The sequence below is a fragment of the Dendrobium catenatum genome, unplaced genomic scaffold (assembly GCF_001605985.2).
Source record: "Dendrobium catenatum unplaced genomic scaffold, ASM160598v2 fragScaff_scaffold_862, whole genome shotgun sequence".
NCBI lineage: Eukaryota > Viridiplantae > Streptophyta > Magnoliopsida > Asparagales > Orchidaceae > Dendrobium > Dendrobium catenatum.
Window position 1 is genome coordinate 277,900 of NW_021319324.1, and position 16,594 is coordinate 294,493.

General features: G+C 38.3%; 1 protein-coding gene across 2 annotated transcripts in view; it reads left to right on the forward strand.

The window, feature by feature from the left end:
* Nucleotides 1-9,211: 9,211 nt before the first annotated feature.
* Nucleotides 9,212-16,594, forward strand: part of LOC110105892 (pyridoxal phosphate homeostasis protein-like) — a 42,837-nt gene continuing 35,454 nt past the window's right edge. The window contains exons 1-2 of one of the 2 annotated variants that reach the window (XM_020835571.2): nt 9,212-9,517; nt 10,634-10,700. In XM_020835571.2, the coding sequence (XP_020691230.1) occupies nt 9,296-9,517; nt 10,634-10,700 (289 nt within the window). In that variant the 5' untranslated portion in view covers nt 9,212-9,295. The remainder of the gene's footprint in view (nt 9,518-10,633; nt 10,701-16,594) is intronic. The other variant, XM_020835570.2, reaches the window with a different exon arrangement.

The window sequence follows — 16,594 nt, forward strand, 5'->3', positions numbered from 1 at the left end:
AGGCATATGTGTCGGTGGACATCAGGTCTTTTGGTTCAAAGAGTCCGATAGAGTCCCTAGGATGCATTCCTCACTACTCTTTCCTCTTCACATCATTGCAGGCATATGCGCCGGGTGATTGTGTTGAGTGCTTCGTCTTTATCCTACTGCAGGCACATGTGTCGGGTAAGGACTCTGCTGCAGGCACATACACCAGGCAGAGATGACTTTTTCCTTTTGTCCTACTGTAGGCATATGCGTCGGGTGGACATTAGTTCTTCTAGTTGAGAGTGCCCGATAAAATCCCTGGGAGGCATTTTTCATCACTCTTTCCTCTTTACATCATTGCAGGCATATGCGTCGAGTGATTGTGTTGAGTGCTTTGTCTTTATCCTACTACAGGCACATGCGCCGGTAGGGACTCTACTACAGGTACATGCACCATGCATATGTGATTTTTTCCTTTTGTCATACTGCAGGCATATGCACCGAGTGGACATCAGGTCTTCTGGTTGAGAGATCTCGATAGAGTCCCTAGGAGGCATTCCTCACCACTCTCTCCTTTTCACATCATTGCAGGCATATACGCCGGGTGATTGTGTTGAGTAGTTCTTCTTTATCCTACTACAGGCATTAGCGTCGGGTAGGAACTCTACTACAGGCACATACACTGGGCAGAGGTGACTTTTTTCTTTTATCCTACTGCAGGCATATACGTCGGGCGGACATCATGCTTTCTGGCTGACAGAGCCCGATAAAGTCCTTAGGAGACATTCCTCACTACTCTTTCCTCTTCATATCATTGTGGGCATATGTACCGAGTGATTATATTGAGTGCTTTACTTTATCCTACTACAGGCATATATGCCGGGTAGGAACTCTGCTGCAGGCACATAGATCAAGCAGAGGTGACTATTTCCTCTTCACATCATCGTAGGCATATGTGCCAGGTGATTGTGTTGAGTGTTCTTTCTTTACACTACTTTTGGCATATGTGCCAAATAGAGACCCTGCAGCAGACACATACACCGGGCAGAGGTTTCCTTTTTCTTTTGTCCTACTGTAGGCATATGCACCATATGGACATCAACTTACTTGATTGAGAAAGCCTGATAGAGTATTTGAAAGGCATTCTTCACCACCTTTCTCCCTGAGTGTCCTGTTGTGATCAGGCAGGCACCAGATTTCGTGACTTCTTTATTTGTTTATTTGATTTGGTCAGACAAATACTGAGTCACCCCAATCCACTACTCCGAGAGGAGCAAGAGGAGATGGGACCCCTTCACCTTCTATTCTACTATTTCGATATGGTCAGGCAGATAGTCGATCTACTTTTATTACTTTACTCTCAGTTCTTTCTTTAGCTCTGCCCTCACTACTAGGCAAGGCTAAGGGAGAAATCCTTTACTTCTTTTTCACCCTCGTGGTGACCTTTACTCTTGGTTTTTTCTCTTCAGCTCTACCCTCGCTACAGGTTAAGCCTAGGGGAGAAGTCCTTTACTTCTTTTTCACCCTTGTGGTGATCTCTACCCCGGTTCTTTTATTGGCTCTACCCTTATTGTAGGGCAAGGCCATGAGAAGATCCCACTACTTGTTCACCATTTGGTGACACCATACTTATGCACTATTGCTTTTCACTCTCTCCTAGGCTCTATCCTCACTATAGGGTAAGGCCAAGAGAAGGGTTCCCTACTTTCTCCCACCTCGTTGGTGACCTTTTACTGGTGATATTTACTCTATTTTTTTTGTTACAACCGGTCAATTCCAACACGAGCAGTTCACTAGTTGTTCATAACTCCTATTGGGGGTCCATTTGTTGACCTCGAATTTGTCAAACCCTTGGGTTCCATGGGTCAGACCATGGTTATTGAGCTCAGACCTATATCTTGGGTCAACTAGGTTGACTGAGTCAACCCGAGTTGACCCATTGAGCCCTAATAGGTCTAAATTAATTTTAAATCCAAATCAAACACCATTCTTATATCTAACCCACCCCTTGGACCTATTTGACTGGGTTGATCATATCGATCAACCCAAGTCTTAAATAAGTCAATTTGACCCTTTTTTAATGAAATTAAAGGATTTTTAATGCATTTTAATGCCTCCTTAATAACTCAAAATTCAAACCACAGCCAAAATAGCCTGGTTTCTCTCCTATTTGACTCTTGATCTCTTCTCCACCGTCCAAGAGAGGGATAGGAGTTTAAATAGTGAAAATTAGGTCTTTGAGAGGGGCTTTTGGACTCTTTCTCTTTCTCCAAGCCACCAGAGCTCATGAGATTTTTTGTGGAGACTCCCTTCAACCCCTCACACCTTTCGCGACCTAGATCCATCATCAAATCCTCATCGGCGGTGATCTTCCGACGAGATCAAGGTCAAAACCTCCCAAGTTGATTTCCCGTCGATCGAGGGAAAAATGGAGCTTGAGTTCAACTAGGAATACATACGAAGACAGTCTACAATCTCAACCGTACAAAGATCTCCCGAATTCATTCATTGGATTGAGGTAAAACCTAAACCCTAGCTATAGCACTTAGATCTAAATAGATTTTCATACACTGTGTTTTAGATCGTGAGAAAGGGCCCACATGAATGCTCTTCGTTCATTGTACCTGTGTTTAAAATTTCATGGCATTTGGTTTAGCCGTTTGAGAGAATGAGGTAATTAAATTTTTTAAACCTAAACCCGTCCCGCATTGCCACGTGGCTGACCACCGCCGCCGCCACCACCAATTGTGTTTTAATTAATTTTATCTATTTTTTAAAATTTTTTTAAACAGTTTTCTTATAAAAATCATAATAAATTAAATATAAATCCTAAAAATACATACAATATATCATTTTGTTCATAATTAAATTTCCTTCAATTTAAAATTAGTTTCATTTAAAAATAATGTATATTTATTTAGTTATTAAAAAAAGAGTTAAAAATATTTTTTTATTTTATTTAAGTTTTAATAATTATTATTATATTATCATCATTGTTATTTTAATTATAATATTAACAATTATTATTATTTTAACATTTTTTGTTTCTATCTTATGATTATTATTATTATTATTATTATTATTATTATTTTAAAACAGTTTCAACACTTATTATTATTATTACTATTATTATTATTTTGAAATTCAAGGTCAATACTTATTATTATAAGTATTTTAAAATTACTTATAATTCAAATCCTAATTTCGGAAGATCCACTCCAATGAAATTTTAAACACTAGGCTATGCATATGAAGAGCAATCATGGGGGAGTGGATTAGTGAATGATTGAATCTCAATCATTCACTAATCGCCTCATTTAGCATAATTATTTTTTTTATTGTAGTTTGCATGTGTAGAATGCACGAGCGCTTAGTTTAGGCTCTCCGAGCTAGATCTAAGGACTTGGTGTGTTTACTATTTTTGTGTACTCCATGCATTGTTACCTTAAGGGTTAGTTCAGAACTTGATTTAAACCTATTCAACGTAGTGACACCCTAAGGATAATAATTAAGGACTAGCGAACATAGAAAAAATTCTAGGAGCTAGGATAGATCCCTGATTAATATGAAAACTCCAACATTTAAATTTAGTTACATATTGAACACCCCAAAATTTTTTAGAAATTTTTTTGGGACTCTTTAGACCACTTAATTAACCAACCCTAATTTACGCGATAAATAGAGCCCAGTAACTCCTAAAAATTCTAATAAATTTATTTTAACTTAGAAAAATACCTATAATAGATGAAATTGTTCAAAATTTAGTTCTTAAACAAGATAAATAGGGCTCCTTAGGTTGACCTTCATCTGACCCTTAATTTTAACTTTAATTAAAATTACCATTTTGCCCTTATTAGATAATTAAAAATTATTAAAAAATTCAAAATTTTCCCCAAACACTTTGTAACACTTTCTTAGGTCATTATTGACCTTTGAGGGTTATTTCAATTAGTTTGGAGCTAATTTGGAGCAAAATCATAAAATCACCCATAATTAGGCAGTTTAATAATTCCTTTAATTACTGTAAACTTGTATAATTCATAACTTTGCGTAAAAAATCCCAAATCCAGTAAACTCAAAGCCTAATTACTCATGTTAAGGTCTAGTATTTATATAAAATGTTAGAAACCTCAAACCTAGTCTATTTCTTATAGTAACTTTTAGACTCCCTCAACCTAGCACCTAAGAGGACTTAGGACTTTTCAAAATTGGATAATTTAATTTGAACTTCAAATATCATTACCCCAAGCATTAAAAATGAATCAATAAACTAAATTGACTAAAATGAACCATAATTCATTAATATTTAGACTTTAATTAAAATTTCGTTTTCCAGCCTCCAACAAACTTGAACTCTGAGTAACTTTAACTAACTACCTAGTTTAGAATCTATCCCAGCCACATAGGCCTTTACACACACATAGAATTACTTGCTAGGGCACCACTTCTAGACCTAGGTTAGGCCGATGTTTACTTTTCTGCTGTGTGTCAGGTTTTCCATGATTTTACTACATGTTGTGTAAATTGATTGTTCTGTTTGCTTACTTTTACTGCACTGTTGATTGATGTAATGTGTGTTAGATTTACCCCTATGTTAGGGACGATATATATATTATTTTTCTTGCAGGTGGCCATGCTCATGCAATGCTAAATAAAAGGGGGACAACTGTCATGATTTATACTAATAATATTTTGTGCAGGTGCTTCGGAATTGCTCAGCCCCATTAAATAAATGAGGGCTAAGAATCATTAATAATAACTACTACAAGTGGTCCAAAAACTGGTTAGCCCTCCATAATTAAGAGCACGGCCAAGTGTGATTGTAATGTGTACTTTCATTTCCATATAAACTACTTGTATATATCAACTGCTTGGGATTTTTATTAGGATAACATTACATGAGAGCCTAGAATTTTCTGTTTTCATTTAATATAATAATTTGTAATATTGGTGAGAGTTGTGAAAGTATCTTTGAGTTTGGATATTCTTATCCAACTCAAATTCCAAAATAAGAAGGCATCCTCAAAGGGGAGAGTCTTCTTCCATTTGGAAGATCGAGTCAAGATGGCTTTAAATATCCAAAGAGAAAAGATAATACCCCCTTTGGGGAGGAATTGTCTCTTCATTTGGATATTCAATCCACGATGAATCCAAGGAGTCCAAGGAGGAAAGATTTAATGAGTCCAAAGAGGAGAGATCCAAAGAGTCTAAGGAAGAGAGTTCCAAGGAGTCCAAGGAGAAGAAATCCAAAGAAGACTGAAGATATGAAGACTTAATATCCCACTCAAAGTCATTTCCGTTAGTCATAGGCTTAGAAATCCGAGTTGTTGGCAGAGGTGCCCGGCTACTTTACTTTTCTGTAGACCCTGGTTTGTAATTAATGGCAGTTGACCTATGGACATTTACTTGAATAGTTTGATCATATTAATGTGTTTGATTGATATTGATTGCCTCTAGGGTTGCATGTTTTTCCTAGTTTATTGGCGAATTGCATATCACTTTTATTTTAACTTGGATTTCGTTAGGCTCTTTAAAGACTATAAAATTTTTTCACTCTTAATTAATACTTAAAATTTTAAGAATTAAATAACATAGAAACTTAACGACCTAGAAAATTGCTAGAATCATCCGGGGTCGCATGCATATCAATGCATTCTTCTTTCTCCTTACTTTGAGACACTTCCCCACCTGCGGGTAGAGTCCGGTTAATCTGGCCTATGAGGATGAGGTGCTGGACATGGGGAAGTCTAGTCTCCTTCTAAAAATTATTTTTATAAAAGCCTGTTTTTAAAATCTAAAGCATATATGATTTGAATCTTTAACCAGCATACATTGCATTAGAATAAATTTAATTAAAATTTAATTGCATTAATTAGGAGCATTTACCCCACATAAGTATAAGGCCAATTAGGAAACCTTCTAGATGTCGACCTTAACTTCAAAAAATTATACCACCCACCCATCTTTCATAAAATGATCTGACATCATGGTTTTAAAGCGATCAGGTGATTAGTTGACTCCCCAATCCAGGACGGGATAGGTCCAGGTTTTGCACTGCATTAGTTAGGACACGGGTGTCAGTGTTGTTCGTATAACACTAAACCCAATCTAAATTTATGATTCAAGGCTACTACATTCGATCTCGTAGTAGTATGCCTAAATAGTGGGTAGGTCCCTTCCTTTTAGGGACTATAAATCCTACTTATCTAGGTCATATGGATGACGCCACTTCCATCTTTCTCTCATTCATGTGTCGATTGCCTGACTTTTATTTACTCCTATTTCTTCTCACTACCTTAGTCCTTCTGAATGTTGATATTAACTCTGCATGTTAACTAAGCCATTTGAGACCTTTCTTCCCTTTGAGTAGGACTTATTAGTCTATACCCTTGTGTCAATCCCATTTTGGATAAGATAATGTATGGATAATCGAGAGTCTTCTCAGGCCCCGGTCTAAGATATAATTAACCACGGGGGCTTGCGCCCATGAGAAACTGAATTTCACATATACTAAATCCCATCAGAGCTGATATATCAGATGGGGGAAACCTATGATTGTGATCAGGCCGTGCATATTATTACTCATCGAGGTGCATAAGCGAGATTCGCTATCCTCCATGGTTAATCTTATGTTGGGTCTAATATGCCCTTCCATTGGCCAGTTTGCGAGGAGCGCAGAGGCCCGTGATCGTCTCTATCCCTCAGGGTAGGTGCGGTCGTATACTCCTCTGCAATCCTGCAGCCGTAGCAGTGCTTTTTTGGAGGTCCACATATGGCATCTAATGTTCATGTAAGTTTCTTGATAAATGTTCATTAAAAGGCTAATCAAAACATAAACACTAGTTGTGTATGTGAGTATATAGATTTTAAGCCTATTGAAAAAATCCTCATAGGATCTTAAGCAAGCATATACTACCAACATATGTAATCTGATGCGGCCATCCATCAAATATATATATATATATATATATGAATACTTATTTTAAGCAAATACTAAATTTCTTTTAAACCAATTTAAATAAATACATGTTAAATCATTATGATGCTCTAGAACACATACAACATTATTTTTTTAGATCTTCTCTCTTTAGAAGATTGTAAGCACGATTATCTTGTGATAGTGGTTTGATCTCTTGAACTATGATAAAGTATAATTAATCTATAAATGCATGACTATACATTATGGATTTATTTTTATGACTCCTCTATAAAGTATCTTCCTTATATTATAATACATTTAGTGCTCTATTTTATGCATAGTTTCTAATATTATGTGCACTATATGAAAGAGTGTACTTTGCTTGATAGACTTGTTTCTATATGCTTGATATATGACTGTACAATTCAACTTTTGGGAGTCTTCTAGTATGTTTTGTGCACTCTTTTTCAGATGTTTCGAGCTTTATATTTTCTACGTCAAGGAATATTCATGACGGTGGAGAAATATGAAGTTTAACATCTTAGCGTTGTACAAAGATCCAATACACACATAGACAAGAGAGAGGGTGTAGCATTCATAATAGACACCAGAGTTTTTACGTGAAAACCCCTAATAAGGGGGAAAAATCATGGGGCCTGGCCTAGTTTGAATGAATCCACTAGTGTTTGTTTTCATTTACAAATTAGGCCCTTCCTTAGGGGGAAGGCTTTGATTTGATGCAGCAAATATACATTTTATAAAATGCATTACACGGTAGAAATTGGAATAACAAACATCGAGGTAGTTAGCAGCGACGAAAGTTGGAAGGGCCGTAGATGATGGGCAACAAAGGTATAAGTCCGACGAAAGTCTGGCGATGGGCAAAAATTTGGCAAGGGGCGAAAGTCTGGCGACGGGCAGAAGTCTAGCTTCAAGTAGAAATCTGATGATGATCAGCAGCTGGGTGGAAGTCCGACGGTGATCGGCGGCCAGGCAGTGGTCCGATAAAGGTCGGGCTGAAGCCCGGAGGTGATTGGCTGTCGGCTAAAGTCTGGAGGCAATCGGCGTTCAAGGTGAAAGTCCGACAATTGGTGGCGGATGGGCAATGGTCCGATGACGGACGGGTTGAAGTCCGAAGGCGGTCAGCAGCCGGGTGGAAGTCTTACGGTGATCAGCGACTGGGCCGTGGTCTGACGAAGGTCGGACTGAAGTTCAGCGATGATCGGCGGTCGGGTGGAAGTCCGACGATGGTAGACATTCGAGTGGAAGTTTGATGGCGGTCGGCAGCCAAGCGATGGCCTGGCGATAGTTGGGCTAAAGTCCGGTGGCGGTCGGTGGCCAGGTGGAAGTCCGACAATGGTCAGTGGACGTGCGGTGGTCCGATGACGGTTGAGTTGAAGTCCAGCGATGGTTGGCAACTAGGGGGAATTCCAGCGGTGATTGGCGGCCGGGCGATGGTCCGACTAAGGTCGGGCTGAAGTCCGATGGTGATCAGCAGACGGGTGGAAGTTTGGCGGAGGTCGACGTCATAGTGGAAGTTCGACGGCGGTCGATGACCCAAAAACAGTTGGCCTAAAGTCTGGTGGCTAGCTGTCCGCGGCCAAGTGGAAGTCCGATAATGGTTGGCAGAAGGGCGATGGTCTGATGATGGTCGGGTTGAAGTCCGACGACGGTCGGTGGCCTAGTGGAAGTCTGGCGGTGATCGGCGGCTGGGGGTGGTCCGACGAAGGTCAGGCTGAACTCCGATGTTGATCAACGGCCAGATGGAAGTCCAACGGCGGTCGACGTCCAAGTGGAAGTTCAGAGGCGATCGGCAGCAAGGCGGTGGCCCAACGATAGTTGGGTTAAAGTCCGATGACGGTCGGCGGCCAAGTGGAAGTCTTACAACGGTCTGTGGACGGGCGGTGGTCCGATGACGGTCAGGTTGAAGTCCGGCGGCGATCGGCGGCCGGGTGGAATTCTGGCGCTAATCAGCACCCGGACAATGGCCTGACGAAGGTCGGGCTGAAGTCTGGCGGTGATCATCGGCCAGGTGAAAGTCCGGCAGCGGTCAACGTTTGAGTGAAAGTTCGACGATGGTCGGCGACCAGGTGGTGGCCTGACGACAGTTGGGCTAAAGTCCGGTACTAGTCGATAACCTCAACTAATTTATTAGATATATAGCTTATTTTAATTTATTAATTGAGAATTTTATTAATAAATAGGTCTTAGATTAGAAGCTCATTCACTTTACTCTCAAATGTAAATAAAATAAAATAATAATAATATAGAGAAAAATAATAATAAAATACAGTCCGGTTAGATTTGTGTGGCCGGAAACACAGCTGAGCGTGCACTACCCCAGCAGCTCTCCACTCTTCAAATTTAGTATTGCAATGGTTGTGCAGGGGAGTTTAAGGGGCGGTATCCATGGCGGCCCCAGCAGTTGAAGGGAAGGTGACGACGGCGCTGCGAGCTGTATTCCGACGGGTCGAAGGGGCGGCGAAGAAGGCCGGGAGGCAGCCGGAGGACGTGAGAGTAGTGGCTGTGGGGAAGACTAAACCGGTCTCCCTAATCCGGGATCTCTACGATGCAGGCCACCGCTGTTTCGGCGAGAACTACGTCCAGGAGTTCATACAAAAGGCGCCTCAGGTGATCTCTTCTTCTTTCTCGCCTGTTTTCGATGTGCAAATAATTGGGTTTCCCCTCGGAACTGACGGCGAGATTAGGGATCGAGTTAACTTATTGTTTGGAAATAACGAGCTTGTGTCTTAAATAATTTTGGGAATTTCGCTAGGAATTTCATTTATAGCATTGACGTGCTATGAGAAATTTAATTTGATGGGGCACATTTGAATTAAAAATTTTCACATTCAAATGCAGATTCATCTAAATTCTTATTTTGGCAAATTTATAATCCAAATGAATGCCTTGACGAGGCAAACCTGATGACTCTATTAGTAGTTCAATCAAAATTTGAATAAGCCCGACTTAAGCACTTAAAATGCAATAGAGGGAATAATCTCTAATTTCAGCAAACTTATAATCAAATTAAGGCGCTAATTGGAAAAATCTTTCTCCAATTTTCTATATTTAAATAACTCCCCCAGTGATTTTGGTATGTTTGATTACCTAAGGTCTAAATGGCTTCTTGCTTCTCTCTTCTTGGATGGGCATTACTCTTAATGATTTTTGTTTTCTAAATCTAATGTATTTTATTATTAGTTTTTTAAAGATGATAATCTTATGTAACTGCAAGATCATATAAGTATTTTACTGACTAGTTATAAAGTCATGTTGCTTAAACAAAACATTTTTGTTCATGAAATAGCCACCGCTGCTTTTTCCATATGCTTGCCAAACACCAGAACCATTATTGTTGTTGTTTCCCATTGGCTAGCTTGAATCCATCTGTATTTCATTTCTTTATTGTGGCCACTGCCACCAGCCTCTTTTCTTATTTTCATTCTAATGTCACCTCGGGAACCATCTCCGTGAACAAGGCTCCAGCCATCGCCAGGTCTTTTACAGGATAAGTCTATAACCTTGTTTCACATAACACAATGATTACATTCTTATTACAGCATAAGCCTATAAAGTTTGTTTTTAGTTTATTTATTTCATCCTCACTTGAAATGCGAGATATGAAACTAGTTCTTTGGATAAAGCTGTCTTCATATTGATTCTCGCTGTATGGACATTGAACTTATGTCTTGTTTGTTTACCTTATGCATATTGTATTTGATGAAGCTTCGTACTATTTTGCAGCTTCCTGATGATATCAAATGGCATTTTATCGGGCATCTTCAAAGCAACAAAGTCAAACCCCTTCTAGGTATTGGTAATGTTAAACACGTTTGAAGCATTGCATGGATTATCCAGTATAAGTAAGCTTTTCATTCTGAAAGGTCATTTTGGTCTTGGGACAGCCCTATCAAGGATTTTATAGTTTAGTGAAAGTTAATGACCGAATGTTATCTTCCTTTTTTTCTCATTGTTAATAAATTGCTGCATATAAATTTGCACCTTTACATTCCCTTTTATTTTGTATTTCTTTTGCTTGCCAAAAATGTTTGCTTTAATTATCCATTCCTACGAAACAGCTCATATGTGATGCTTTCATATAAAGATCATTAATAGTGGTTGATCGAGCCTTCCAAGTTAAAGCCAAAGGATGCTTGTTTAAATTGCTTTTGCATTAACCATACTCATTTAACCATGAACTTGTAAAAAGCTGAAATTCACAGCTGGATTTTTCAAAATCTCCGTAAAAAATGATAAAAACCTGATTTCTGCACAAATGATTGTGCTATTGCACTATTGCTTCTAAGAATTTTGAACTATGTCCTGCCTTTATTTTTTGTCTATATTGGAGAAATTATTGGATAACTGAGAACCATGATTTGTTAAAGGAATAGCTTCTGAGGCAATAGAAAGGATAGTGCATCTATCCCGTTTTCCTCTAAATTAGATATGTGAATAATAGTTTATTTATTTGACGTAAGTACAGCCTGAAGATATTGTAAATGTTTGAAACTTCAAAGTATGGCTTGTTTGGTTCATTGATCTCTTGGGCACTGTGTATCTTGCTGATGTGCTTGCTTCAGTGTCTTTTCATGCTATCTATTCATATGTCAGCTTAACCCACAATATAGATAAATCTGGATGTCTACCATACTATTGATCTTCACACATTGCCTAAATCAGCACGGGCGAAGGTGACAAAAGTGACGATCGACGAGCGCGATCGTCAACAAAGCGCGTCACTTTACTAAACTATTCAAACGACCTCCAATCACCGAACGGATCTCACCAATGTGATCAAAATGTTGAATTTAACCGCGGGAGGACCCCATCTCAACTGAATTGAATGATGGCGGTCAAAATCAACAAATTATAGGCGCAATGACCCGATGTTGCCTGAATGACGTCCGTTCGCAAAATGGATTTTGCTGTTGCGTCCGGAACATCGAAAATATCCAAGAATGACTGTCATATTGTATGTGTCATTTGAATGAGCAAACATGTGAATTTTGTGTAAGTTTCGAGACAACGACACACAAATTAAGATGCACAAAAATCGAGGAATTTTATTCTAGCACAAATCCCCAAAATCCTGCTTAAATCTTGCTCAAATCTAACTCAAATTTCTACTATTCGGCGTCGTCGCCTCTCGCGATTTATGCACATATCCCGCGATTGCTGCTCTGCTCTCATTGATAAAATGAGAAACGGTTAGAGATTTCAGCTCTTCTTCCTCACGCGAGAACATCCCAAGGTTTAAAATTGCGTATTCGGGTATTGAGGCATTTTTCGTTCGTGAGGCGAGGCGTAAGCCTCAAGGCGATTTGAGGCGTAAGCCTCAAAATCAAAAAATTACGTAAACATAAAATAATAAATTTTGTATATACTAATGAGTAAATAATATATAAAACATAAAAATGCACAAGATAAATAGCAATGACATTAACATATCACATAAGAAGTTAGGAACTCACTAGTCATTAGCATTATCATCACTCATCAGTCATCACTAAGGGGGTTTTCATTTGAATCATCATTATGATGAGCTGCTCTCTCATCTTCCCCCTCTCCTATAGAGTCCAATATCTCCCAATCAGCTTCTTCTTCCTCATTATTAGTTATCTTCCTCTTCCCTAAATAGTAGAAATTTTTGAACAATATCATAATGAATAATAGTGTAATACATTAATAAAAGTTTAAGAAAAGAAAACTATATTATTTATATACCTTTTTTGATTTGTTCTTGAGTTGTGGTGGATGTGGATGCTTTAAGACCATCAAAGAAATCAACATTTAAATCTTCATCTTGTAATTCAGACGGCATCACTTCAACTTCATCATCTACAAACCACTCATCATCAGATGCCACATCATCGCAAAGCAAAGGATCTTCATCATCCATTAATCCTTTTTTCTTCAAATTTCTATCTCTGAGTCTCCTATTATACATAATGTACACCAGTGAGTTCATCCTCAATGTCGACAAACGATTTCTCCTCTTTGTATGTAATTGGTTGTAGGTACTCCAATTTCTTTCACAGCCAGATGAAGAGCATGTCAAGCCCAAAACTTTCACAGCAAAACGTTGTAATTCTGGAGTCCCATCACCAAATTGAATCCACCACTCAACTGGAGATCGTTTGGCAATTGTATCTTTTGCTTGTTGTAATCCAAAAAAACCTTCTTTGTTCCTAAAAGGTACCAATTGCAAGTCAGCATTTGATCTTTCAGTTGCATCACTTATTAGACGATCCATGCAATGATATAATCCCAACTTTATTTCAGGGTTTGTAGACTTGTTCTCTGCATATTGATACTGAGGGTTTAGGTAGTAGCCAGCGGCATGCAAGTGTCGGTGAAGCTGTAGTTCCCACCTATCATCAATAATATTCCAAATTTCCCTAAAGCTTCCCTCACTGCCTCCTAAGTTGGAGGCAATCATCTCTTTGGCTTCATCCATAGCATTGTAGATGAAACCCATTGCAGGCTTCTTCTCAGCATCCACCATCCTTAAAACATGAACCAAAGGTCTAGTGGTTGTAATGGCATATAAGACACTTTGCCAAAATCTGTCATTTAAAACAATCTTTCTAATCTCTTTTCCCTCAGCCTTCTTCGCCCAAGCACAACTCAACCACTGTGTAGATGTGAACATAGCCTCTAAAGGTTGTCTGGCATCCAGCATGCTCTCTAAGGTCAAGTATGCGGTGGCAAATCTTGTTGCGGCTGGCCTTAGAATTTCTTTCTTCGAAAACTTTCTCATAAGAGCTAGAATCCAAGAGTGGTTGTAAATAAACTTGGTTATTTTTTTGGCTTTAGTGAGTGCATTTTTATGTTGAGGTAGATCCCCAAGCTTCTCAAGAATCAGATCTATGCAATGTGCAGCACATGGAGTCCAATACAAATGTTTCCTCTTCTCCATAAGTTTATTACCTGCAGCCTTATAAGAACTTGCATTATCTGTCACAATTTGTACAACCAAATGTTCTCCAATCTCTTCAACAATGCTATCTAATAATCTAAATATGAACTCAGCATCTTTGACCTGGTCAGATGCTTCAATTGACCTTAAAAACACAGTACCATAAGGATTATTAATGAGGATGTTGATCAGACTTCTATGTTTGATATCAGACCACCCATCTGACATAATTGTTACTCCTGTTTGGGCCCAAGTCTTCTTAATTTCTTCAATGCTTTTATCAGTGCTTTCCAACTCCTTCAAAATCCATGTTCTTAAATCATACATGGTTGGAGGTTTGAACCCTCTCCCAAATGCTCCAACTGAACGAATCATGTTGTAATAAGCAGGTGATGTTGCAACATTAAATGAAATTGCATTTTCGTAGAAGAATCTGCCTATATCCTTACACACTCTCTCCGCGCCTCTCTTGCATTTTCTGGGGCCATCTTCTGTGTAGTAGAAGGCCTATCCTCTGATGTGTCAACCATATAATGATCCATAGGCCCTCTAGCACCCCTAGATGAAATGGGCTTCATAGAAGAAGATGAATCCCTGACGCTGCGCTCACTCCCGTAGTAAGATCCAGCATCAACTCTATCCTCAAATTGCTTCTGTGCAAGATGTTTTGATGTGATAGACTTATTCATGTATGACTTTATCTCTTCCCTTACAGCATCAGGAACTTTGGAGCATGGAGCAACATTCTTGTGAGAGCCTGAAAGGTGTTCCTTCATCCTAGTCACACCACCTTTCACAACTTTATCACAGTAATTGCATTTCAGATAGACATATGTTTTATCACTTCCTCCTACATCCACCTGAGTGCTATATTTCCATGCTGGATCTTTTCTATGACCTGATGCAGCCTTATCCTTATTTTTGACCATCCTGATTGAGAGAAATTTTAGGAAGCAAACGAGTTCTTACTAATCTTTTATATGACCTGATGCAGGTCGGAGGAGACAGCAGCCTCGGAGGCTCGGACAGAAGCGTACGCTGGTCGGACGGAGAAGACAGCAACCCAACTCGCAGTCTCGCAGTAGAAGAAACCTCCAAGCAAATAAGTTTAGGGTTTAATATGCGGGCTGGATGTGTTCAGTATTATATAATGTCGAGCCGTCGATAAAGCAGAACACTGCGTACTCTATGCGTATTTATGCGTATTTTGTGCGTACACCCTACGTGCACATTGCGTGTTTTGGAGCAGATGTAATTTAATGTATGATTTTGTATTAGTAGTTAATAAAACATGATTTTCTAGGTATTGTTTGAGTACCAGGAGTATTAATTATTTTATTGTGCGTACATTATGCGTATCTTATGCGTTATATATTGATAAACTATGCGTTCACCATACGTTTTTTGTGCGTGGTCTCTGCGTCAACATTGCGTATTTTTAATGAAAGATAAAGTCAAAGAGAAAAAAGAACATTTAATGTACATCTTTAAATACAAAAAAAAGAACATTTAATGACTATGTACAATATAAAAAATATAAGAACAAATTAAAAGAACATTTATAACAAATACAATTTTACAAGAGACCCTAATGTACATCTTCAACAAGACAACAACATCAACTTTCCTACAGGAATTATGATTGATGTCTTGTCCAATATAAATCACCTTGACAACCAAGCCTTCCCTCCATCACTGCGATACTTATCCTCCTCCCATGTTCCTGATGCCAATAACTTGTTAACAGAAACCTGGTCAGGTTAGAGAGGTTTAAGTTTACAAGTTATTGGCATCAATTTCATGGGAGGAGGATAAATATCGTAGTAATGAATGGAAAGCTTGGTTGTCAAAGATTATTTATATTGGACAACAGAAGGTAAGATTTTTTACAAGAGAAGCTTGCTTTGACACTTTGCCATAAGGCAAACGTTCCTGCATTATATAGTGAAAAATTTAATGTTGAGCAATAGTAAGTAATAAATTGTAAATAAAGGCTCATAAAAATTCAACCTACCCTATTATCCTCTCAACCATATTTGCCACCCGTCAGTCCACAGCTAACGAAAATTATTATTCATGTCACGGCCCCTCAGTCCATACTCCATACTAAATGTAAGTAATCAAAAATATTTAATAGAATGTGTGCGTGTTTTATGCGTACTAAATGCGTAATTTATGCGTTTGTTGTGCGTGCCTTAAGCGTATGTTATGCGTATTTTATGCGTTCGTTGTGCGTACTATGTAAAAAACATTTCAAAATCATTTATAAAATTATTATTTTTTGCTTTAAAACAAATAAGAAATTCAAACACTAATCTTTGAACGAAATTGCCAAACACAAACTTCCAAACAAACATCATATTCCTTATTCCTCTTCCCTAAATACAATCCAACAAGAGCCATAAACCATTTGTACTTGTTCAAGTATCATGTTCAAGATTAGAAAATGAAATCATACAAATCTAACAAGAGCCATAAACATCATATATTCATATTCCTTATTTCTTCATCATTTTAATGTAAGTAACTTACAAACAAAGATATATATTAATTAAAATATTTAATAGAATTTTATGAATAAAATTTACTGCTTATGTGTGCGTGTATCATGCGTCCGTTATGCGTACGATATGCGTTCGTAATGCGTATTTTACGAGTTCATTATGCGTATTTTATGCGTTCGTTGTGCGTTCTATGTTTAATATGTAAATTTTTCGTTGTGCGTTCTAGTAAGTAATAAATGCTCATAAAAAATCAATCTACCCTATTATCCTCCCAACCAT